This window comes from Cottoperca gobio, chromosome 10, assembly GCF_900634415.1.
Source record: "Cottoperca gobio chromosome 10, fCotGob3.1, whole genome shotgun sequence".
Classification (NCBI taxonomy): Eukaryota; Metazoa; Chordata; class Actinopteri; order Perciformes; family Bovichtidae; genus Cottoperca; species Cottoperca gobio.
The window spans coordinates 1,330,969-1,356,748 of NC_041364.1; the positions used below are offsets into that span (position 1 = coordinate 1,330,969).

Below are 25,780 nucleotides of genomic sequence, written 5' to 3' on the forward strand. Positions count from 1 at the left end.
ATATTCAGAAGCTCTCCCCCTCTCTGTCTCCCTGTGTGTGTGAGAGAGTGTGTGTGAGAGTGTGTGCGGAAATAGAAAGTGCAGTACAGTGATATCACGGAACACATTATTAGAATATCAAAGCAGTACTACAGTGATATCATGCAGGATTAAAACAGTGTAGAGGACTGCTCACTTAGTGTAAGTGCGATTGTCTAATCCCATGTGAAATTCTAAACCATCTCTGTACAAATGACGTAAGAGTCAGAGATAATGCTGCAAAGACATGCACGACAATGTGAAAAAGTTTATTAGAAGAATCAGGGGCAGGTTAGCAACAGTCAGCATTTACCAGATCAAAAATGGCAGCGATGATTTGGCAATTCATGCAAACACCAGCGGTGGCATTTAAAAAGTTTGTTGTGAGAGTGGTGCTAAAAGAAAGATAATGAGGTCATTAAAATCACAAAGGTTCTTCCTCTGGGGATCAATGTGATCAGATTCATCCTCTCACGATCGAGCACATCCATCGCAATTTTTATGAAAGATGACAGTTAGTCCGTTGGGAGGATTCTGAGCTGACACCAGATCAGGATTCATCCATTGGGGACGTTTTCTGTATGTGAATTCAATGTTGTTGTTACTTAGGTTAATAAACAATGACTAGATGGAGGATTTAGAACAATACTAATCTTTGATAACCTTGTTAAATTAAATGCATACAAGGTTAATATATAGTACCACAGGGGAAATGTGTGGGAGATGAAAGAAAACTATCAAGTCCAACAATCTAAAGGCCCAGATGCACCAAACTGACGTCAAAGAACGATCTGCGACAGAAGCTGACTGTTACGGCGCCTTGCCAAAAAGTTGCACTTGAACACATCGCAAAGACTGTAGCCAACATACGTTTAAATAATAAGTTTAAACTTCAAGAAATATCCCATCTCACTAAAGAAGTTCCAATTCAAATATGTTCTTATAATGTTTAGTTGCATAGGGAGACATATCATGAACCCATGTAGGGCTGCCCCTCGGAGAACTAATTGGTTGTTTTGGTCTCAGTCGACTAAGATATGTTTTAATGCTTTCTTCGTGCTGAATGACTGATTTCCACAAAACGTGTTAAGCACATCTCTGTTAAACACAGGAAAGTGTTGCACAATTATTTGTGGAGAAACTCAGTTTTACAGATTCAAACCAACAAATCGATAAGTCGGCAAAATCGTATGAGAATAAGAAATAAGAATTTCATTAGTTGAGGTCAGCCCTAAACCATGACACAGCATTTATAGTGTAAGTTCATGTTCTGTGCCCATCCATACATATAAAATTAAATACATTCAGAGCAGCACAAGTCATGAACAATGTAAACAGCACACAACAATAGAAACTACACCGAAATTTTTTTTTTTTCTCCTTCTTTTGTTCTACTTTCACTTTTTGCTGTATATAAAGCACTGTGAATGTTCTCTATGAAACTCCCTTTCCCTTCATAGAATATGACCGTGTCTTCAATGCTGAGCAACACACACACACACACACACACACACACACACACACATATATATATATATATATATGTATGTATATATTACATTACATCCTTATTTAGGAGCAGGATATGTCTGTAAGTGTAAGGTCAGTCTAAACTCAACAATAACTTCTTATTACAGTGAGTTTTCCTCAGGGGATCTATGCGTAAGGGCAGACTCATGTCCAGCTAGTGACACCCCAGCCAGCCAATCAGTGACGGGCTTCGGCACAGCGCTGGCCAATCACAGTATCCTGTGGGCGTGTCTGTCCACTGTGAGATGCGTTTTTTGGAGTTTGCTAAATGACTGCAGCAAGAAACCACAGTGTCGGAGCGCAACGAGGCTGGCTGTGCTGTCTGTATTCTACCGCCGTGTGTGTGTGTGTGCGCGCGCCAGGCAGGGACCAGTGTCACTGCCGCTCTACTGCCATGGAAGAGGCTCCACGTCAGTCCGATACGCAGGTCTCTACGTTATTATAACACTCTCACTTCTCCTGAGGGGATTGATTGATTTTTTATTTGATTTTTTCCCCAACGGAAGCGGTGCCCGGATGGGAGCGGATGAGGAGCGCGGCAGCGGCCGCCGGTGCGTCTCCAACTTGACCATCACCAAACAATGGGAGTAGCTGAGCCGTGCTGCTTTAGCGCCAACTACTACTACTACTACTACTACTACTACTACAACTACTACTACTACTCGCCCCTGGGAGACACTTACGAGAAGAAGAGAGAGAAGCAGCAGCAGCAGCAGCAGCAGGAGGAGGTAAAGAAGAAGGAGAGGGAGAAGAGGAAAAGGAAGCAGACTTGTTCTACCTGCAGACCTCCCTCTCTCAGCAGCAGCAGTAGTGCCGGGACTCCCGCAACAGCCGATACGCACGGATCCAGAGCGACGCACCGGCTGCCTCTGGGATGCATGTGAGAGAAAACGTGCAGATCTGAGAACAGCACTCCTCTGTGAGGGTCTATTCTGTGTGGAATTAGGGAATATAACACACAGTTTGCCAGACCTCTGGAGACACTGATAGGAAGCTTCATCACGCAGCCAAACCAGCCCGTGATTCTGTTTTCCACCACTGAAGAAGGAATATGTCTTATTTCCCCTTTCACCGCTGTGGCTCGCACAGACTGGACTTAAGAATAATTGGGTGTAATTGTGTGTCAATTAGCAGCAGCCTGTGAGCGGCTAACCTCCTCTCGAGAACCCCCCCTCCCCCCTATCCTCCTCCTCCTCCCCCTCCCATCTCTGCCCCCCTGAGCCAAAACCTGGACGAGCTTCCTCCCCGCAGCCCCACCGGTGTCTCTGCCTGTCTCTGTCCGTGGTCCTGAACACAATTTTGGGGTGCATTTTCTGGATTTTCTCCGGCTTTTCACAGTGGCAGCGCTGGAGGCGTATGCGCGGACACAAGCATGATTTCATGGCCGGTGAGGTCATGAGCACCCCGCGGCTCGATACCGGCGACTCCGGGATCTGAAACACACAAAAAAGCGGAACATTTGTCAGCTCACCTTGGAGGTCATAAACCATAACCATAAACCCCCCTCCCCTCTCCTCCTCTTCCTCCTCCTTTTCCACCACTAAAGGATTTTTATTTTTATTTTCTGGAGGGGAATTCATCCTCCTAAGAGTGTGACCCCCCCTTGAGCAACACCTTCACCCCCCAACCCCCTCCAAACAAAAATGAGACTAGCGAAAATGTGCCGACTAAACGCGCTGGGGATCTATTTGTGGGAAACGGTAGTGTTTTTCAGGTAAGCAGAGGCATGACATGGACTTGTAAAAATAATGATGTGTATGTGATTTGAGTGGGTTTTGATAACATTGAAATGTGCATTTGTATTGCTTAAGCATTTGGGATGTGCGTGTACATTAGAGCTCCCTTCAGAAGTCTTGAAGGGGGGGGGGTCCAGGTGAAATCTTGTGAAAGTTGCCTGTGGGCTGTGTGCGTTATTGCTCATGTGCACATCCAGCCTGCAAGCACTATGAATTGAATTGAGTCGCATTGAATCCACGCAGGATTGTTTGAGGAGCGAACAGCGACCACTAGTGGAAGCTCTGCGTGTAGGATGAGTGTCAACATGTGGGAGGAAACTCTCAGGCATTTAGATGATGCTTTTATTTATGACTTCTAAAGCTGTTGATTGCAATAACAAATGTACACACACACACTCACACACACACACACACACACACATACACACACACATACTGATGTTTAAGCTTGAGGAGGTCAGTGTGTTTTCTGTCCATTTGAAGGTGATTTTCCATCCAAAAACAATGAATGTGGATTATTTTAATCATTTTCTAGCCTCTGATTTACAGTCTGCTTCTTCCTTGAAAAAGCTCATCTCATTTGTCACAGCGGTTCGATAAGATAATCAGTTGTTATGAGGTTTGGGTTGTAATTTCTTCTTTTATTACAGGCAATCCATTAATCGATTAACAGCAATTCATTCTGCTGCTGCTGGTTGTTTGTAAAGCTAAATCCACAAAACACCAAAGAGAACGAAAACACGTCATCAGTCAAACATGAGCTTCTTTACTTCCTGAATTCAGATATGTGTTGTTGTTTTGTCGCTAGACACATTATTTGAGGTAGTACTGTAGCCAGCAGCTACAGGCAGCCCCCCCCCCCCCCCCCCTCTGATGTACCGATGTTGATTTTTAGGTCATCTCCAGCTCCCCTTCCTGCTGGAAGCCACATTTACTCATCCCTGCTGCATCCACAGTTGCCTATTCATCAAGGTCCTCTTACATGCAGAACCAAATCCTCATGTTAGTGTTGCAGCAGTTGGGGGGGGAGGGGGGGCACATGGTAACTAACACTGCCGTGCAATTGGACGCTGAAGGGGGATGTTTCCCGGGATATGTTGCAGCCGTCATTTCCTCTGAACACGGAGGTTAAGTTTATGCTTCGGTGTCTGGTTGTTATGGAACTTGATGGAAGAAGTCGTAACATTTAGGAGCAGATCTGAATCACGAGGGAGATGCTCAAATTAGTTTTCACTTGCGTTAACACTGCGTCAGGTATTTGGCCTTGGCAAAGGTCTGCACTGTTCCCTTCTAGTTTCATCTGTGACAAATGGAGGAAACGCTTTGAAGCCGTCAGCTTCAGAATGAACTTGTGATTTAGCAATTGCTAATTTTGCGTTGATCCTGAATTTCCTGTGAACAGCAAAGTTACACGAGTCGCATGGTTGTCGATTGTGGTGCTTGTGAAAGTTGTCATTGGTCCCAGTGTTCAAGCTTAACCGAAAGGGCTGATGGGTACATTGTTTAAGTCTAGTAGACAGTTTTGACAGATGCTAACGCAAAGAGTCTACACTCAACACCTTCAGCAAGTACAAAGTGAAACTTGAGCCAATCAAACCACCAAAAAAGGATGACACGTGATTGTTTAAGGTTGTTTTGCAGACATGTCTGCAGCATTAGAGGACTGTGTAGCAGAGAGATCACATGAGCTGTACAGGGGAGGTTCTGGAGGTGTTTGGCTCGGAGCCACTGTGGGAGGCCTCGCGCATCATCAACAAGGTGAATGCATTTATTAAAGAGTGGAAAAGTGTCAGATGTCACTGCCCTTCAAAGCCCTTAAGTTGCTCTCCTGGGATCGTGAATAATAGCAGCAGGTTTGGGGTTTGTTGAGCTGAATGAGTTCAGGCAACACGTGAATTATTCATATTATAAAGACTCAACGTTTTGTATACTAACTTCTATTTGTGTAAGATGATTGACATTGATGGAAGGAGTATTAGGATCCTTTTTAAAGTTGCAAGATGAACTTAAGTATTAAAAGTACAAAAGTACAAGGACTTGTGCAGAATGACCCTTTTATGAGTGTTGTATTACATTTTTTATTGATATTACTGATGCATCAAACCACTGTTGAGGTGCATGATGGGAATTGTGGGAGAGAGTTTATAGTTTTTACAGCTCGACTCACGGGGAATAAAAGTCACGATATCTCCGGCTGCATCAATGTTTACCATTCTTCTTTTAAATCCGTCCCTTGCAAGTCGTTATGAAAGTAAACTGCATGTTATTTTCATGAGGAAAACTTTAAAGTATCCTGGTTTAAATTGGTTTACAGACAGTATTGATTATTAATAAATATGGAAAATAAAGCACTAAATTCAATAATGTTAATAGTCGATGGGATGGAAGAGCTTGTATACATTACGTGTATATCTCTGGAAGGTAGAAGCTCCCCTGATCAAGCACCTGAATAAAATAACCTGTATATGTCTCAAAACAGAAATACATAAACATTAAACATACATTCTGTTCCCCACAGTTAATATGAGGAAACATGTTTCTATATATTTAGGATTTAACTTGCAGCTGCTGTCAATCCTCCAGATCTTTGGAAAACTAATAATCTTTTGTTTGTTTTCCATATTGTTGAACAAACAGTAAACTGGGAATTTGCACTGAATGCATATTGTATGCAAATATCTCACAATATAATTTGGTAATGTGTTTGGGGTCCTGTTTTGCATTCCCAGCCTGCAGGCTCCCTGCACGTTTCGCTTTATTGCATCACGTGTGTGGATATTATTTCCCTGCACAGCCTCCGAGGTATTTCATTATGTGAACTATCAAAGGCGTTTTTCTACCTGCTGCAGCGACTCCCTCATTTCCATTGACTAAGGCGGCGGGCGTGTACAGATGGGATGGCCGGGTGTGGGTGGTAGTGTTGGAGGGGGCGGCTGCAGGAGTTTTGCATTCTGCACACACTGTTTAGTTAATGAACCAGAGACGGGATATTGCCGTCTCAGCTCCTCAGGCCTGGAGTCTGCACTTCCCTGCTTAATTGATATCTCTTTCCCTTCCGTCCCGACCCAGACCCCCACACCTCATTCCACATTCAGCCTTATTACTAAACATTGATTAGCCTGTCAATGGCCGGGGCCAGACCTGATGAATACACATTTAATGCTCGTACATATCTCTCTCCCCTCTCTCAGTCCCCGCTCCTATTATTCATCAAAGAGGCAGCAGAGGAGAGCTGAGCATTTAGATTGAGATTGGACCTGCAGGAAAACAAAAACTTTAATCTTGTATTCAGGTTTTAATTTGTGAATACTGTCGAGACGGGGGAAAGAAAGCGGCGAGAAGGTGGGATCATTTCCCCGGTGGCACATCTCATTTTCTATTTCCTAAAGGTGTTTAGATCAAGTGTTAGGACTTTTAGAACAAAATGAAGAAGAATTTAAAAACACTGTCACTGGTTTGAATAACAAAAGCAAAACGAGGAACTGACCTGTGACCTCTGACTGCTTTGGATGATCTAAGAAACAGTGTACAGTCACATTATCAGACTACATGAGAGATACGAACACAAGATACTTTAAACGTGTACAATAGGAATGAAAATATGAGATAATATTTAAATCACCAACCTAGAAAACACCAGGAAAGGATCGTTATGATGCAAGTGCTCAGCAAAAGAATCTCAACATGAGCCAGTTAGTGTCAAATTAAATGTTGAAGTGATTCTCTCTAAGAGAAATTCTGATATAAGATTAATAAAGATTTATTTAATGCAATGCAACAATGACTAAATAATATGAAGTGCTACGTCTTATCTTTGGTCTTCCTCTCTTCACATTAACCAGCTCATCATATTAGTGTTCATGTTGTTATTAGCTTTCAGTAGCTACATTAGCTAGTGTGGTGTTCCACCTAATTCTATATTTACTTTCAGGCATTGTATTTGAATAGTGCACTTATTAAAGTGACCTCAACATTTCACACAATGGTACAAAATAAGTCCAAAGCAAAGGTTCAGTTAAAAAGTGAATTTGCTGTTTTAAATTACTGTTGAATCAAAGTGATCACTTCCTGCTGCTCTTGTACATTAGAAGCGTGATCTTGAGTTTGGTCCGTAACATGTGCAGAACTGATAACTGCTACAAAGTATAATTTGCCTCTGACAGACATATACAGTACACTCACCAACACTCAACTACACTCACCTACACTCACCTACACTCAACTACACTCACCTACACTCAACTACACTCACCTACACTCAACTACTACACTCACCTCACTCAACTACACTCACCTACACTCAGCTACACTCACCTACACTCACCAACACTCAACTACACTCACCTACACTCACCTACACTCAACTACACTCACCTACACTCAACTACACTCACCTACACTCAACTACACTCACCTACACTCACCTACACTCAACTACACTCACCTACACTCACCTACACTCAACTACACTCACCTACACTCACCAACACTCAACTACACTCACCTACACTCAACTACACTCACCTACACTCAACTACACTCACCTACACTCAACTACACTCACCTACACTCAACTACACTCACCTCACTCAACTACACTCACCTACACTCACCTACACTCAACTACACTCACCTACACTCACCTACACTCACTACACTCACCTACACTCAACTACACTCACCTACACTCACTACACTCAACTACACTCACCTACACTCAACTACCTCAACTACACTCAACTACACTCACCTACACTCACCTACACTCACCTACACTCACCTACACTCAACTACACTCATCTACACTCAACTACACTCACCTACACTCACCTACACTTACCTACACTCACCTACACTCACCTAAACTCAACTACACTCACTTCACTCAACTACACTCACCTACACTCACCCAACACTCAACTACACTCACCTACACTCACCTACACTCAACTACACTCCCTCACTCAACTACAACTCACCTACACTCACCTACACTCACCTACACTGAACTACACTCACCTCACTCAACTACACTCACCTACACTCAACTACACTCACCTACACTCACCTACACTCACCTACACTCCAACGACACTCACCTACACTCAACTACACTCACCTACACTCAACTACACTCACCTACACTCACCTACACTCAACTACACTCACCTACACTCAACTACACTCAACTACACTCACCTACACTCAACTACACTCAACTACACTCACCTACACTCAACTACACTCACATACACTCAACTACACTCACCTACACTCAACTACACTCACCTACACTCACCTACACTCACCTACACTCACCTACACTCAACTACACTCACCTACACTCACCTACACTCAACTACACCCATCTACACTCATCTACACTCACCTACACTTACCTACACTCAACTACACTCAACTACACTCAACTACACTCACCTACACTCACCTACACTCAACTACATCCTTCAGGAACAGCAATACACTAAGCAGCTACATGACAAACACACATCAGTGACGACACATTCAGCTTCTACTGCCGCTGGTGAGCTCATAGGCGTCGACTGAGGCAATGTTACACTTTATCACAGTCCACATGTGAGCCAGACTCACAGCACAGACTCACAGCACAGACTCATAGACTCACAGCACAGACTCACAGCGCAGACTCACATACTCACAGACTCACAGCACAGACTCACAGCACAGACTCACAGCACAGACTCACAGACTCACAGCACAGACTCGCAGCACAGACTCACAGCACAGACTCACAGCACAGACTCAAAGACTCACAGGCTCGCAGCACAGACTCACAGCACAGACTCACAGCACAGACTCACAGACTCACAGCACAGACTCATAGACTCACAGCACAGACTCACAGCACAGACTCACAGCACAGACTCACAGACTCATAGACTCACAGCACAGACTCACAGCACATACTCACAGCGCAGACTCACAGACTCACAGCACAGACTCACAGCACAGACTCACAGCACAGACTCGCAGCACAGACTCACAGACTCACAGCACAGACTCAAATACTCACAGGCTCGCAGCACAGACTCACAGCACAGACTCACAGCACAGACTCACAGCACAGACTCACAGCACAGACATGCAGCACAGACTCACAGCACAGACTCACAGCACAGACTCATAGACTCACAGGCTCGTATCACAGACTCACAGCACAGACTCACAGCACAGACTCACAGCGCAGACTCACAGACTCACAGCACAGACATGCAGCACAGACTCACAGCACAGACTCACAGCACAGACTCACAGACTCACAGCACAGACTCGCAGCACAGACTCACAGCACAGACTCACAGCACAGACTCACAGACTCACAGCACAGACTCAAAGACTCACAGGCTCACAGCACAGACTCACAGACTCACAGCACAGACTCGCAGCACAGACTCACAGTACAGATTCACAGTACAGACGCACAGACTCACAGCACAGACATGCAGCACAGACTCACATCACAGACTCACAGCACAGACTCATAGACTCACAGGCTCGCATCACAGACTCACAGCACAGACTCACAGCACAGACTCACAGCGCAGACTCACAGACTCACACCACAGACATGCAGCACAGACTCACAGCACAGACTCACAGCTAAGACTCATAGACTCACAGGCTCGCATCACAGACTCGCAGCACAGACTCACAGCACAGACTCACAGCACAGACTCATAGACTCACAGGCTCGCATCACAGACTCACAGCACAGACTCACAGCACAGACTCACAGCGCAGACTCACAGACTCACACCACAGACATGCAGCACAGACTCACAGCACAGACTCACAGCTAAGACTCATAGACTCACAGGCTCGCATCACAGACTCACAGCACAGACTCACAGCACAGACTCACAGCACAGACTCACAGTCTCAAAGCACAGACTCACAGTCTCAAAGCACAGACTCACAGACTCACAGCACAGTCTTGCAGCACAGACTCACAGCACATACTCATAGACTCGCAGCACAGACTCACAGACTCACAGCACAGACTCACAGCACAGACTCACAGCACAGACTCTCAGCACAGACTCACAGCGCAGACTCACAGCGCAGACTCACAGATTCACAGACTCACAGCACAGACTCACAGACTCACAGCACAGACTCACAGCGCAGACTCACAGACTCATAGACTCACAGCACAGACTCACAGCACAGACTCACAGCACAGACTCACAGCACAGACTCACAGCACAGACTCAAAGACTCACAGGCTCGCAGCATAGACTCAAAGCACAGACTCACAGCACAGACTCACAGCACAGACATGCAGCACAGACTCACAGCACAGACTCACAGCACAGACTCACAGCACAGACTCATAGACTCACAGGCTCATATCACAGACTCACAGCACAGACTCACAGCACAGACTCACAGCGCAGACTCACAGACTCACAGCACAGACATGCAGCACAGACTCACAGCACAGACTCACAGCACAGACTCACAGACTCACAGCACAGACTCGCAGCACAGACTCACAGCACAGACTCACAGCACAGACTCACAGACTCACAGCACAGACTCAAAGACTCACAGGCTCACAGCACAGACTCACAGACTCACAGCACAGACTCGCAGCACAGACTCACAGTACAGATTCACAGTACAGACGCACAGACTCACAGCACAGACATGCAGCACAGACTCACATCACAGACTCACAGCACAGACTCACAGACTCACAGCACAGACTCAAATACTCACAGGCTCGCAGCACAGACTCACAGCACAGACTCACAGCACAGACTCACAGACTTACAGACTCAGAGCACAGACTCACAGACTCACAGCACAGACTTATAGACTCACAGCACAGACTCACAGCGCAGACTCACAGCGCAGACTCACAGATTCACAGACTCACAGCACAGACTCACAGACTCACAGCACAGACTCACAGCGCAGACTCACAGACTCATAGACTCACAGCACAGACTCACAGCACAGACTCACAGCACAGACTCACAGCACAGACTCAAAGACTCACAGGCTCGCAGCACAGACTCAAAGCACAGACTCACAGCACAGACTCACAGCACAGACATGCAGCACAGACTCACAGCACAGACTCACAGCACAGACTCACAGCACAGACTCATAGACTCACAGGCTCGTATCACAGACTCACAGCACAGACTCACAGCACAGACTCACAGCGCAGACTCACAGACTCACAGCACAGACATGCAGCACAGACTCACAGCACAGACTCACAGCACAGACTCACAGACTCACAGCACAGACTCGCAGCACAGACTCACAGCACAGACTCACAGCACAGACTCACAGACTCACAGCACAGACTCAAAGACTCACAGGCTCACAGCACAGACTCACAGACTCACAGCACAGACTCGCAGCACAGACTCACAGTACAGATTCACAGTACAGACGCACAGACTTACAGCACAGACATGCAGCACAGACTCACATCACAGACTCACAGCACAGACTCATAGACTCACAGGCTCGCATCACAGACTCACAGCACAGACTCACAGCACAGACTCACAGCGCAGACTCACAGACTCACACCACAGACATGCAGCACAGACTCACAGCACAGACTCACAGCTAAGACTCATAGACTCACAGGCTCGCATCACAGACTCACAGCACAGACTCACAGCACAGACTCACAGCACAGACTCACAGTCTCAAAGCACAGACTCACAGTCTCAAAGCACAGACTCACAGACTCACAGCACAGTCTTGCAGCACAGACTCACAGCACATACTCATAGACTCGCAGCACAGACTCACAGACTCACAGCACAGACTCACAGCACAGACTCACAGCACAGACTCTCAGCACAGACTCACAGCACAGACTCGCAGCACAGACTCACAGCACAGACTCGCAGCACAGACTCACAGCACAGACTCGCGGTACACAAGGTGAACATACCTCCAGCACACTGTCGGCCTCCATCGACCGCTCAGGCAGGAATGATGATGGCGCTGCGTTTAGAGAATGCCAACGCACAAACCTCGACCATCAGGGAATACCAATCAGTCAGTCAAAGTGATTGACAGGCCTTCGAACAGCCATCGACATCTCTGCGTTATTGCTTTTCTGCCGAGCAGGATGTTGTAGTCGGAACTGCAGAATATTTGAAGTTAGTACAGGAAGCTTTGGGGAAGGCTCCCCACGGCTCTGCAACACTGTGTGTGTGTGTGTGTGTGTGTGTGTGTGTGTGTGTGTGTGTGTGTGTGTGTGTGTGTGTGTGAATGTGTGTGTGTGTGTGTGTATGTGTGTGTGTGTTTGACTGGATATTTCTAGATGTTTGTGTTCATGTATGCATGACTTCCAGTGTGTGGGTGTGTGTGTGTGTGTGTGTGTTTGGCACTGTTTCAGGAAAAGAGGTTCATGCTAAAACTGGAGCATACTGTATGTACAGCCACAAATTCCTCTCAAGGGAAATTTGTATTCACTGATTTAGATACAATTATGGACTGAATTTATTTTCTCACGGTTGAGCAGGAGTAAAAAAAGAGAAGTGCGGCCTTTTCTGTTTACACTCTGTTAATTATTTTATTTTTAACTCCGGCGTCGGAGGTGATTTACGTCTCTGTGTGGTTTCACTGCTTCGTTTGTCGCAGTGCAACAAACAAAGCGTCTCCGGGTTTCCAAGAGCTCAGCTCCTCACACAAACGTTCCTCCGCGCTTCTGATCAGGTGCTTTTGCTCGTTTCACATCCGCCTGCCTGTGATAACGCAGATTGATCGCCTCTCTTGTTTCTGGGAGCTTGCACAGATCGTTACTATGCACACAAGCACGCAACAGCCCCCTCAGCGTGCATAGTCTTCATCTTCACCCCAACTATATATGCACAGAGTGACCTTTTCCTCTATGGATTCATATATTCAATAAAACTCTTTATGCTCTCGACTGGAAACAGCGAGCAGTCCATTTAAACATGTAACCTAAACATTTTACCTCTGGGCTGAAACATGGCTGCAGATCTTAATGAGCAACACCATCAAGTAGCTGTTCAATGTAATCTATACTTTCTATCAGCCGTGTACCTGTCTGCTGCTGGACAGTAACCTTGAGCTGGCCTTGAAAACACAGCTGCACGTGTGGACACACTGCTACACCTGACACACACACACACACACACACACACACACAAACTCCTTCATCACATCACAGGGTAAATTAAATCCCACTTTACCGGTTCATGACATGAATTGATTTCAAAATTTGGAGATTTAGAGAAGGTCATTCGTCGGCTTTCCCAAACTGATGTCAAGTAAAGACGCCCTGGATGTCAGGCGATGTTGACTCTTGATATTAAATAAAAGCCCTTGTCCTCAACTGGCAGGATTGAAAGCGGGACAGCGTTGACTTTTTACTGAGAACAGAGTGACTTAGAGAACACTGAAGGTCCCTGCGGTTTGTTCATTAAATAAAAGGTTAGCCTCCACGCAGACAGTCAGGAGAAAACAGCTGTGACAGATCCTCTCGCTGGAACGTCTCGTTACCTTCAGTGATACTTCACTAACATCTCTTAGTTGTGGCGTTCATCAGCAGGATCAGTGTTGGGACTCGTTCGACCTGCAACTTGGAACATAATGAAAAGTAGAGTTTCTGTTCTAGGTTGATTTTGTGAAGTACAAGGTTAAAAACAACAACTCTTGTTTCTCTGGTTGCTTTTCTCACAGGGGAACAAAGAGCACTGCTGCTGCTTTATATCAGTTATTGTGAGTCGCACAGCTGCACACCTGAGACGTGGACTGGAGGACTGAAGAGCACAGACTCCACTTCTTCTTTATGTGATGAAAAACAACATTACATCTTTTGCAAAGTAAAACTTGAAATGTTCCTTGAAACACTCTCTTCTGTTATATTACCTGCAGACTAAGATGAGATCTTTAATTAAGAAAAAGACAAAGGACTCCAAGAGACTCGGCTGGACTTGGACAATAGTTCCAGTTATAAGCTTTTACGGGTAAATTCAAGGTAAAATAAAGAAATATGAGATAGTGGCAGACAGGGTTTACACCACCACACAACTGGACTTGTATATTTTACGTTTGGCTTCTACATTGAAGTGTCTCAGCGATGGGATGATGATGAAGATTTGCAATTGACTTGAGACTTTGTTGAGCTTCTGACTCGGGAAACAAATACATTCAAGTAGGAAACACGGTCATATGCTCCTGGCAAATATTCAATACACGCTCTAATATAACGCTCTTCTTCCAGCTGCAGGAGGAGTTTGCATCGCCCAACTTCTGCGACCAACAAAATGAGACAAACACAGAAGTTGTGTAAAAGAAAAAGTTATTTTTTAACTACAATTTTCTTGGAATCATTAATTTGGAAAACACACAACGACTCAGTATGTTGACATCATCATGCGTTGGTTAAATTGAACTTAATCAGCGAACACAACTGACCTTTTTGAATTTGAATATTTGAAACATGGCTGTTTTCTCTCTCGAGTGAAGCAGAAATGATTTCAGGAGCGTCAGCAGTCTGTGAAAGAACAGAATGCAGAGTTGAGTGACAATGAGTTATAATGTGAAGCTGAGTTTAATGCTGCTGTCTCAGAATCAGCAACGTGCAGACAGTGAGACAGGAGTGCAATGCTGCAGAGTGCAAAGGGTGCTCTCAGAAATATGGGATCATTAAAGTAACCGCTGGCTTTATATACATGAGGAATGTGGATATGAGAGTTTATACAACGTGAGATATTTACACATTTACAGAACACTGTGTATTTAAACTCTATAATGTATTTGGTGCGGGTGCTTTGTGTCACTGCATGGGGATTGCTCCTGTACGTAGAAGCAGGGGACGTGAGGGAATATATAAGGGAGTGTGTTGAGCATCACAGATGGATAAAAGCAGGATGATAATGTGAGTTTGACTTTAAGGGCAAAGGAACAAAAAAGCGTCAGAAGACTGATTTAAATTGTTACACTTAATTCCAACGTCACTCCTCCTCCTCTGAACTCCAGAGGGACACAGCTGTCTTCTGCAGGTGAGAGTTGAGGGATCAGGTCTCTGCAGCTCTCTGCCAGCTGCTCCTCTCAGAAATCATCCAGTGTCAGTTAGCATACTCTCCAGCTTCAGCCAAATTAAAGCGACTGTGTTATTTATGAAGTTGCCCTCCAGGCTGTTTCATTTGTTCTGCAGGTACCCAGCCCATATTTATCTCCCATCATAACAAATCATAACATATATATTTCTTTCTCTGTGATCAATCTCCCAAGTCCTCTAATGAAAAACCATCGACTGCTGTGGTGGAGTTCGCTACCATCTCTACAATAATTAACTTCTGGGCAGGTTCATTTCCAAAACTTGATGTATGATAATACATTATTGATTAGCAGACAGAGACAGATTTGCACCATAAATAACAGAGTATATTATCAATGCCCCCTCAGCACTGTAACTCGGTTACACAGAAGGTGGATTCCTGGAAATGTTTGGCGCTGCGGTACATTTCTGTAATTAAAGTGCATTTGGACAGCAACAGAAGATGGATGTGTAACCTCTGCTCTGCTGTTCAGAAAGAGAGAGCAGGTTGTTTCTGATTTCAGTTAAAGACTTTTCTTACAGAAGACGTAATGACGTCTGTGTGTTCAGCGTCACGCCGTCCGTCATGATGTCAGCGTTGTTCAAATGTGCTTTTCCTTGTAGTTTCCATAGTTGCACGTTTGAAACTTCTTCAAAAACGTATATGAACATAAGAGGTGTTTCAGCACAGACGACACTTTAAAGGGTAACTTTGGTATTTTTCAACCTGGACCCTGTCTTCACATATTTTTGTGTCTAAATGACTAAATGGGACACTTTTGGAAATTGCTCCAGTATTGAGCGAGAACGCTGCAGCCGCTAAACAAGCTGCGTGGTCCTTTTCATGATGTCGTAAGATACTAACAACAACAATCTGAGCCTGTCGGTGGTAACAACAGACACTTTCAGGCGACTTACGTCGACGCTGCCAAGCGACTACTCTGCAGCCCGTTTAGCAGCTGCAGCGCTCTCACTCGATACTCCACCAATTAAAAGATGTGTTGTCTCCATAAGTCACCAGGACACAAACACAAGGGAACATAGGGTCCAGGTTGACAACATGTGAAAGAATATAATAGCATCTTTATAATGAGTTACAGTTCAGGATGAAGTAGTAGAACGAGAATCACAGCAGCAGCAGTTTTTACCAGTTCAGAAATGAAAGAAAAACATTGAGACATTAATCTGTAAGGTGCTAAAAGATTCCCAATTAAAAAATGATCAAGAAACTTAATATAATCACAAAAGCACTAAAACATAATGTCAAATCAAATGAACAATTCAACACGATTCAGAATCACGACAAAGAAATTAATCCTGACGAATGATGTATTTACTTGATGTTTGCAGATGTTTTTAAATGTTTGCATATTTAAAAGACTAAATATAAAACATGCTGAGGAATCATCTCTGTGCACGCTGCAGCCCTCTGGCTTTCAAACTGTGCACATTTCTGCTTTTTGGGAATTTAAATAAAGACTTCAAATTTCATTTCCAACTTGCCTTAAAGCTTTTTTAATTTCAGAAGCTTTAATATCACATGAAACCTATTAAAGCTGGTGGACTCCAAAGAATCCAGCGTGCCTCTCAGCACCATGACTACATGCATTTTTAACACAGCAGCTCCCAATGGGATCCAAACCCGAAACCCTCGCAGTGGTGCTGCTTCGCTCAACATAAGCTGATTGATAACATTATATACAAGGTTTTTATTCAGCCTGTCCAGCCTTGTGTGACGCCGTGAAGAATCTTAATGCATGCATCCTTCATAAGTTTCCATGTAGTCACACTAAGTTTATCATCTGGCTCCGAGATGAACGATGAAAAGGTTTCAACAAGGAGAAGTAACACTGCACCATCAGCAGCCTGTGTTCTGTGCAAGTGACTTTAAATGTGCAGCGTGCAGATATCTTACGTGCTATAACTATTTCTTGGCGGGCAAGCGGGTGCAGTGACTTCCTGAAGTCTTGTCATCACAGTGGACTTTCCACCAGGTTTCATACAGAGACTTCAACTAACACCTGAGCTCACTGCAGCGTCTGGCTGCCTGCACCTGAACTACAGCCAGAGAGATGCTTATTAGTATTGACCAGATGGATAAACTGTTACATATATACGTCAATATCTCTGTTTTATATCCAGACTACACAGACGAGATACAACTTGTTGGTAGGTGTATTTATTTGACCAGCTGCTAATCACTTCCTGATACCTGATATGTAATCTTCTCATCTCACTCATGGAAGAAAAGTCAATTCACATATTTGCCAAAACGTCTTGAAGTGAGTCCCTGTGTCAAAATCTAAGAACTTGATAACTTCAGTGTTGTGTTCAAATGTTGTATAATTCTAAATGAATGTGTGAATGCAGAGGTAAATGTACACAGCAAGTGTGCACACATGATTGCATTTAAATTGCATTTTGTGATTCATTGTGCGTTCTGGGTGAGAACGCAGATTTTGAACCGAGTTTGCTGCATGTTGAAAGTGGTGGCAGAACTACAGGCCAACACAGACCCATACAGCACCACAAACATGAAGCCTGAGTGAGAGTTTACCTGATAATCTGCAAACAGTTCAGTGAAATTGCTCCTGAATGGACCAATCTTCCCTTTGAAATAAATCTGACCAAGGGAGTTTGACTTTTTGCCCTTTTAGTGAAAATGTGACTTTGTGCTTTGGTTTCTGGTGATATTGGAGCAGTGGAGTGTGTGACGCAGCTCAGCCATCCGAGCATCAAGCCTTCATTTGTAGTGATGAGCGAGTGTTTGCTGGACGAGCCAGGCAGCCTATCTGTTAGTGCCAGGGAAGCGAGCAGCCCTTTGCTTTCCTGAGTGTTACTAAATGCCAGGATGAGATCAATTAGGGATCCAGGTCTTCAGAGGCTTTAGGAACATAATGAGGAACACTTAGGCCTAATGATTGGAGCTTTGCATTAGCCCACACCTCGCTCACGCTTTCCCCTCTCCTCGCTGTGTGCATATTAGACACTGGCACAGGACGACTCAGCTGTTTTTTTCTCTTCGTATTTGCTACCTCAGCATTGGCCACGCGTCTCCAAAGTAGCCACGGCCAGCATTGATCTGAAATAATTAAAGCAAATCAGAACTTTGATCACGGAAACCCAGAGAGCAGGACGCTCAGAGGGGAGATTATCAACGACGGCAGATGGAAAGGCCGTGGACGTCTTTCGACTGTGTCGGCGCTTGTGTTACGTTGGTCAAATGTGAAACACTTCAATCCACAGCGGCCCCATTCCACTCTATGAAAGTGTGTGTTTATTGAACTGTGTATAATACCCCAGTTGAAAGGCATTTTTGAGACTAACAACATAAAACAAAATGAAAAATGTTGCAGCTTTAGAGGAATTCTCCCTTGAATCATTATAGCTTTATATAATGAGGTACAATACAATAATATTCAAATGACTATAATTAACATTGTTTCTAAAGGACTAAAAGTTACGATATCTTTACTGCTTTGATGTTGACCCCCCCAACTTCAAGAATTAATTATCTCCCCGTGGCATAGAAACATCATAGAACATAAATCATCTCTTGCAAACGTAAGTCTTATTTAGCCTTGTTGTTATTTCCAGTATTGTGTTCTAAAACATCTCTTTCTATATATGTGCTTCTTCGATAGAACTCATGGCAGAGATTTCAGTTTGTCAAACACAGGTGCAACACATAACAGGAGTGGCTTCGTTGTATTTCGTTGTTTCAGATCTTATTTCCCAACTTGGGAAGTCCTTCGTATCATTACACCTTTAAGTCGTAATGTGGAAACAACATGGACTATGTGTAGTAAGTAAGATGTGTTTCCAGTATTTTAAGCTTTATATTAGTCATTTTGTCCCAGACTTGTTGCACCAGTACATTCGCTTAAAAATGCAAAAATATTTCTTCAGGCTTAATATTTTATATTTCTGACTTGTTATCAGAGTTAATCCTAAAAATAACTTCAACGTCACTCCACATGTACGTGGACAGCTACTAACAGTTATAACCTAGTACCATATCACAAGTGACAGGTGAAGCAGAAATTAATATGCAAGCAATGAATTAATAAACCACGTTTATCCTACTTTCCCGCCATATTGCTGTGAATTTTACCGGTCAGGAAGTAATATTTCCAATTATTTCGACACCACCTGAATGCAGCATTACCAACACGACTCGTTGTTTTTAAAGAAGTTCGATCTCTCTTTAGTGACAACTCAACACCTTTACACGCGAGCTGAGCCCAGACACCTGGCAGAGGTTTGGCTCTGTGACCCAATGAATGTGTATTCTGTGGAGAAGCAGGAGACTGAAGTGTGTTTGGTTCGTTTAGATTACTGTGGGATTACAACCTGCTCAGGGTTTATAACCTAAAGTCACCTGTCTGATTATTAGACAGATTATTTCTAGAGATTTTCGGGACCTGTGCCAAGAAGCAGAAGCAGGAAGTTGTCCATCACCTGTGAGGCTGCGAGCTGCTTCCAACAGGTTCTATAATCAGATTGGGTTTTGAGAGAGAAGCATTGACCTCTTTGGATGTATTGATTTTTTGCATTGGTGTTTATATAACAGGATTGTAAAATGATATGGCGGAGAGGTATGTTGCTTGAATTAGATCTAACACAGGGATCAAGAAGGTTTATAACACAGTGTGTGTGCTGGTTGAGTGTGGACGTCCAGGGTCTGGATGCTCCTTCTCCTCTCTGTGGATCCTCCATTGATTTAATGTAACCTTTGTTTATTCAGGGATTGTAGATGATGAGAATTATAAGTGCTCTCTGTTGTTCATGCAGACGCCCGGGCTTGTCAGCAGGAGGTCTACAAAACAGGAAACATTTATTAAATTCAACAAGCATGGAATTCAAACTACCAACCTCCAGTTTTTGTTTTAATTGTTGTAGTTTGACAAAAATGGGTTGATGCATATTCCTAAATGAAGTTGTTGATATTTCAAAATTGAAATGACCACAAAATAGACACAGATGCCGTTATAAACTAATCATAGAAGGAGTCCCTGGTTCTGCTGAGAGGGTGCACACACAAAGCACAGAGGGCACGTCAGGGGGTGAAGAAGGGGTTCAGCAGCGAGCCCTGGGGTCCTCCAACACTTAGAGGTTGTGAAGCTGTACAGTAGCAGCCCCCCCCCCCCTTTCTAAATTCACAGTCTCAGTGCAGTTCAGCCCGAAGTGTTGTCCCATGAGCCGCGTCCTGCAGAAATGATCTTTGTGGAGGACACACTGGTGTAATCCCAGTCTGTGACTAATCTGATTGCACCGTCATCAGCCCAGCAGTGTGTTTGTTCAACGCTAATTTGAAATTCACACGGGTCTTATGCTTCATTGTATGATGTCGGCGGTGAGCACTGTGCCCACACAACAGTAATGTGTCTTTTCTTTCTGCACGCTCGATCCTATCACTCTCCCACTTGTCGTCGGTATAAAGAAGATTAAACTCAGTTTCGTCACGTCGTGACGGGAATTATTGGTGCCGTGATAATCTCTGATCCACCTAATTTGCTGTCGGAGAAAAGAATCGGATGAAGTGTGATGGGCTTCGAGATCCTGACGTCTTCTCATTGATCGGTGTCATCTGTGAGCGTGTCAGCACTGCAGGTTTGGGAGATCATTGATTGTTTTAGCGACGGTACGTTCCTCCAGGTTGTCCGTGCTGATTCTCCGGGGACACCTGCCGTTGTTGGGCTCTGAAAACCTCTCGACAACCGTCGTAATTCACTTCACTCGCTCTCGTCGGTCACTTGTGTGACCTCGAGGACCTCGAGAGAGCCGTTTGTGTGAAACATTTAAACAGACAATCATCACAACTAAGCAATTACTTATGGTAATGTGATTGGATCTCAGTGGTCACAGTCGTCTTTCACGGCTAACACAATCATGCTCTCCATGATTTTAATACAAAAGGAAATCTCAGAGCTGCTTTATAGGTGTGCTGTTTAAAGTGTCCTTGTCATGCTTCTTGTCACAATGAGTCACACTCCAGAGGCTCCTGGATGTTGTCAGCTGGTGCACAGCTCGTCTCCAGTCCTCCGACCTACGAGACAACAGGTGGACTGGTTGATCCATTTAGCGTTGTGAAACAGAACCACCTGATTATGTTTGTTTAAAGTTAATCCAACCCAATATACTTGATCTATATTTAAAGAACAGATGGTAAGATTTTATCCAGAGCTAGAGGAGTTCAACATATGTGTGTGTGTGTGTGTGTGTGTGTGTGTGTGTGTGTGTGTGTGTGTGTGTGTGTGTGTGTGTGTGTGTGTGTGCGTGTGAGAATCAATATTAGCTTTTTATTTTAGAGCGACTGCCTTAAGTGCATCGTTGGCCTTCAGACATTTGACCTTCTGTCGCCACATGAAGGACAGCTGGAGGGACGTCTGCTGATGCCACACACGAGTCTCTAAACATGGAACTGATGTATTTCTTATTTATTGTCGTTGTTCGCATCGCATTTCATTTCTGGATCACTTCCTGAATCAAATCAAATGATGTCAAATGTGAGGACATGCAGGATGCAGTTGTGCTCAGTAGTTCAGAGCGAGGAAGAGAGCGAGGCAGTGACGATGGGCAGGAAGTAAAGATCAGTGTAACTGCCCTTTAAAAACACTTCATCTCCCCTGAACTTCTGTCTCCTGGGGAATCTCGAAGGGACGACGCTGATGTTGACAATGTTCCGAGCATCTTTGCAATTAGGAAAAAATGTCAATTTTAAACGTCAAAATGTCCTGAATCCTTTTTTGGGACCTTTTCGTGGAGCGCTTTCATCTCGGGGTTCTGCTCTAATGTGACATCTCAGACACCTCTGGCTCCACTCTGATAACACTCTGAGGTGTGACCAATGTTGGTGTGTGCACTGGCATTTAAATAATTATCCACTTCCCACACGGGAGGTGAACGTTTCAAAGGCCACAAATGTTACAAACTCTTGATGTATCTCGGCCCTGATTGGCCGACAGCGTGCCTCCATCCACTTTGTTTATTTGTTCCAGATTTTTCCATTTCCCAGTGGACTGAATCATGAGGCAGCAGAATGAGTCAAAGCCCTCAAACACGACAAGAGCATTTGTCATTTAGTCCCTGAAACTGTGTTTGTCCCCTCTGTGACTGACGTCGTGCCTCGTCTGGATGCATTCACTTCAACACATCTGATGCAAACTCCTTCAGTGTCGGATACTTTACAAACTGCTGCAGCTTCAACATCTCAAAACCTTCAAAGATCAGAAATAACTCATTTAATGTTGTTAATAAACAAATGCTTTTCTTTATGACATTATGACCACAAACAGGAAGAAGTACCTGAAGATGAGATCTCTGCATGAGTTCCATGAGGGACAAATACAGTTGAGAGTTGAAACCAAAGCAGAGCCAAAGATAAACAGATCAAGAAGAAGGAAAGAGTCATTTAGCATAACAAACAAACTAAAGGTGTACAACAGCATCACAGCATGTACTCATGGCATTATCATCTGATTTATGATCATCTGAGCTATGATCAGATCACTTAAGTATTGCAGCCTGATCGTCAACATCATCCGTCACTGTGAATATAATATAATTATGTGTGTTGTGATTTATGATCGTTGCAACATCATCAACATCAGCGCCGACAGTCAGAGAGAGCACGGCCTCCTCCGTCAGCTGTGGACTGAGAGACATCGTTCGTTCACTTAAAGCTGAATTATAATATCATCAATTACTCCACTTTTAATCGGCATCGTGTCCGCTCGTCTTCACAACCGAGACACAACGACAGCGTCTTCGAGGGTTCATTTAGTTTCTGTCTCCCTTCAAAAAGTACTTAAAGTTTAATTCAACATAAAAAAGATTTAAATATATGAATACATTCATGCACACATGTAAATATATATAAATACTGTGGACAGAGAATTCTACTTATAGTATAAAAGTCACCAGCATTGAAGCCTTTATAAGAATCATTCTGTTCATGGCGTCATGTTAAAGATCTGAAGGTCGACTGACCAAAAGTAAAACCAAAGCATTGAGCTAAAAGAGGCTGAAAAGCTCCTTTGAGATGTACAGTGATAATCGATAATTACACACGTACATATCATGCATTTAAAATAATAAAGCATGTGTTTCATGCTTTGCACTCTGCTGCATCACATGTTTCAGATGTTCTCACAGTGTTTAGCGTATCATTATGAGACATAGACAGAGTTATTATGTAATTTATGTAATGTCAACTTACTTTCAGCACCATCATCAATATCCTCAGTTATGATCATTATAACGTCATTATCAGTGTGATGATTTATGGTCGTTTGTAACATCATCAGCGTCGTCGCTGTTTAACACCCCAGACACACAGAGACTGTGTGTGTGTGTGTGTGTGTGTGTGTGTGTGTGTGTGTGTGTGTGTGTGTTGAGGAGGTCATGTGACTCTGCAGGCAGCTTGGCCAGTGACCTGACAGGCAGGGTGACCCAGGCGGCTGGTAACAGTGTGGACGGAGACAGCAGCCAAAATTCATTTATTGCTCTCCTTCTCCTCCCCCTCTTCTTCCCCCTCTCTCACACACACACACACACACACACACACACACACACACACACCCTCACACACACAGCACCCTCCTTTCCCTCCCACTGTTTCCTTGGTGCCCTGCATGATTTGTTTTCCGCTGTTTTTCACTGATGAGGGCAAGTTTCTTGGAAGGTCGGTGTGTGTGTGTGTGTGTGTGTGTGTGTGTGTGTGTGTGTGCTTAAACAAGTATGCATGTGTGTGTTGTCATGTGTGGAAGGTTTGCTGCAGAAGGAGGAGGGTGTGTACTTCTGTAGGTTTCTATACGTCTGTGTGTACGTGCCCGTGCGTGCTTGTTCATGCCGTGTCGTGTGGACATGAATACCTCACGAGACAAGAACTAACAAGGTTCTGCTTCGCATTATTTCGTTTTCTGATCACGGCCGTTCCATAATTCGCGTTCTCACCCGGCAGACCGGGATTCTGATCAGCAGTTTCCTGATAAAGCGACAGCGCTGACTGCATTACGTGTTTATGAATTGCTAATGGCGCTATTTATCTTGCCGCGTGTCACGATTTACCATATTGAAAGTCACGGTTAGCGGTTTTACATTTAGAAGGTGAGGATTTAAGAGCGATCGACTGTATCATCTGTCATTTTAATTTATGAGAGATTAATGTGGCGACGCTCTCCTCCCACGCACTCATCAGGAGTTACAACTAATGGCTGAATAATTATCTCGCTCACTTTTACTATTCCAAAATGTTTTGCTCTTACAGACATTAATGGAAAAGCTTTTAATCTGGAACTCGGGGTCAAGAAAGGTCAGATTTCTAAACTTCAAAAAGTCTAAAAGCAAACAAGAAGTCAGATCCAGTCCATCTGGTCCCACTCTGTCGCCTGAATTTAACTTTCTCAGGATTCATCTCGCCTGTTTTCAATCATTGATACTGAGCTGAGAGGACGACTTCACTGGACGACTGAGTGCTGCAAAGTGAAAATGTTCCAGCGCCAAGATAAATTATTCTTCATAAGCACAGTCCATAACTTTGTCTCTCTCTCTGGGAAAGTTTAGCTCAGGCAGAACCAAAATAAAACATTTATGTCAGGAAAGAAAAATGTAATTAGACTTTTTAATATGTCATGTCAAGTTTAGGCTCAAATGTCAAGAGGATTTTGATCATCACATCGCTTTAATAACGATAATTTACTGTCAAATTAATTGATTTCTTTGGACTTCTTTAATTTTCCTACATTTCTCGTCCGTTTTCTTTCTCCAACTGTAGGTTGCTATTGAATGTTCTTGCTACATGCTCCAGTGCTCGAGCTATGATATTTAAATCAAGTCAATTATTTATGCTGAAGAATGTTGTGGCTCCACCATCACATAGAACTGTATAAATGATGCAACACAAATTAGCCTGGCATTTATGATATATTTGGGAAATTCAATTAACCAAGTGGGTCAAGCAGAGTCTGAAGAAGGATTTTTAATATGATCTTCAGTTCACACAACAATAGACACATTTTTGCATCTTGTTTCTGACGTGTAGAACGTGGAAAACTATTTAAAAGTCAAACTTTGCAACTACTTTTCTAATGTAGCTAATAACAGGAAGCATCTAATCATTTTGTAAAATGAACTTTACCCAACTCATCTGATTTTAATAGAATTGATTGATAATTCCTTCACTGATCACTTTAATTAATCGTGAGACTAAAGGTGTAATAAAAGGCTCAGAAGTGCTTCCTGTCTAGTTGGTTAAAAAGCTCATTGTAAGGCTGTAGTCAAATGAAATGGGTCAGTACAGCAGCTTATTTATAGCCCAGATCACACTGCTGTCCACACTCTTTCTCTAGGCACAGAGAGAAATGATGCAATCACATACAAACTGCACTACAACTGCTAATGC

At 43.8% G+C, this 25,780-nt stretch overlaps 1 protein-coding gene across 2 annotated transcripts in view; it reads left to right on the plus strand.

Annotated features, from left to right (window-relative positions):
* Window positions 1-1,864: 1,864 nt before the first annotated feature.
* The window catches only part of glra1 (glycine receptor, alpha 1), a 106,186-nt gene continuing 82,270 nt past the window's right edge, over window positions 1,865-25,780 (plus strand). For both annotated transcript variants that reach the window (XM_029441532.1, XM_029441533.1), the window contains exon 1: window positions 1,865-3,262. In XM_029441532.1, coding sequence (XP_029297392.1) covers window positions 3,192-3,262 — 71 coding nt within the window. In that variant the 5' untranslated portion in view covers window positions 1,865-3,191. The remainder of the gene's footprint in view (window positions 3,263-25,780) is intronic.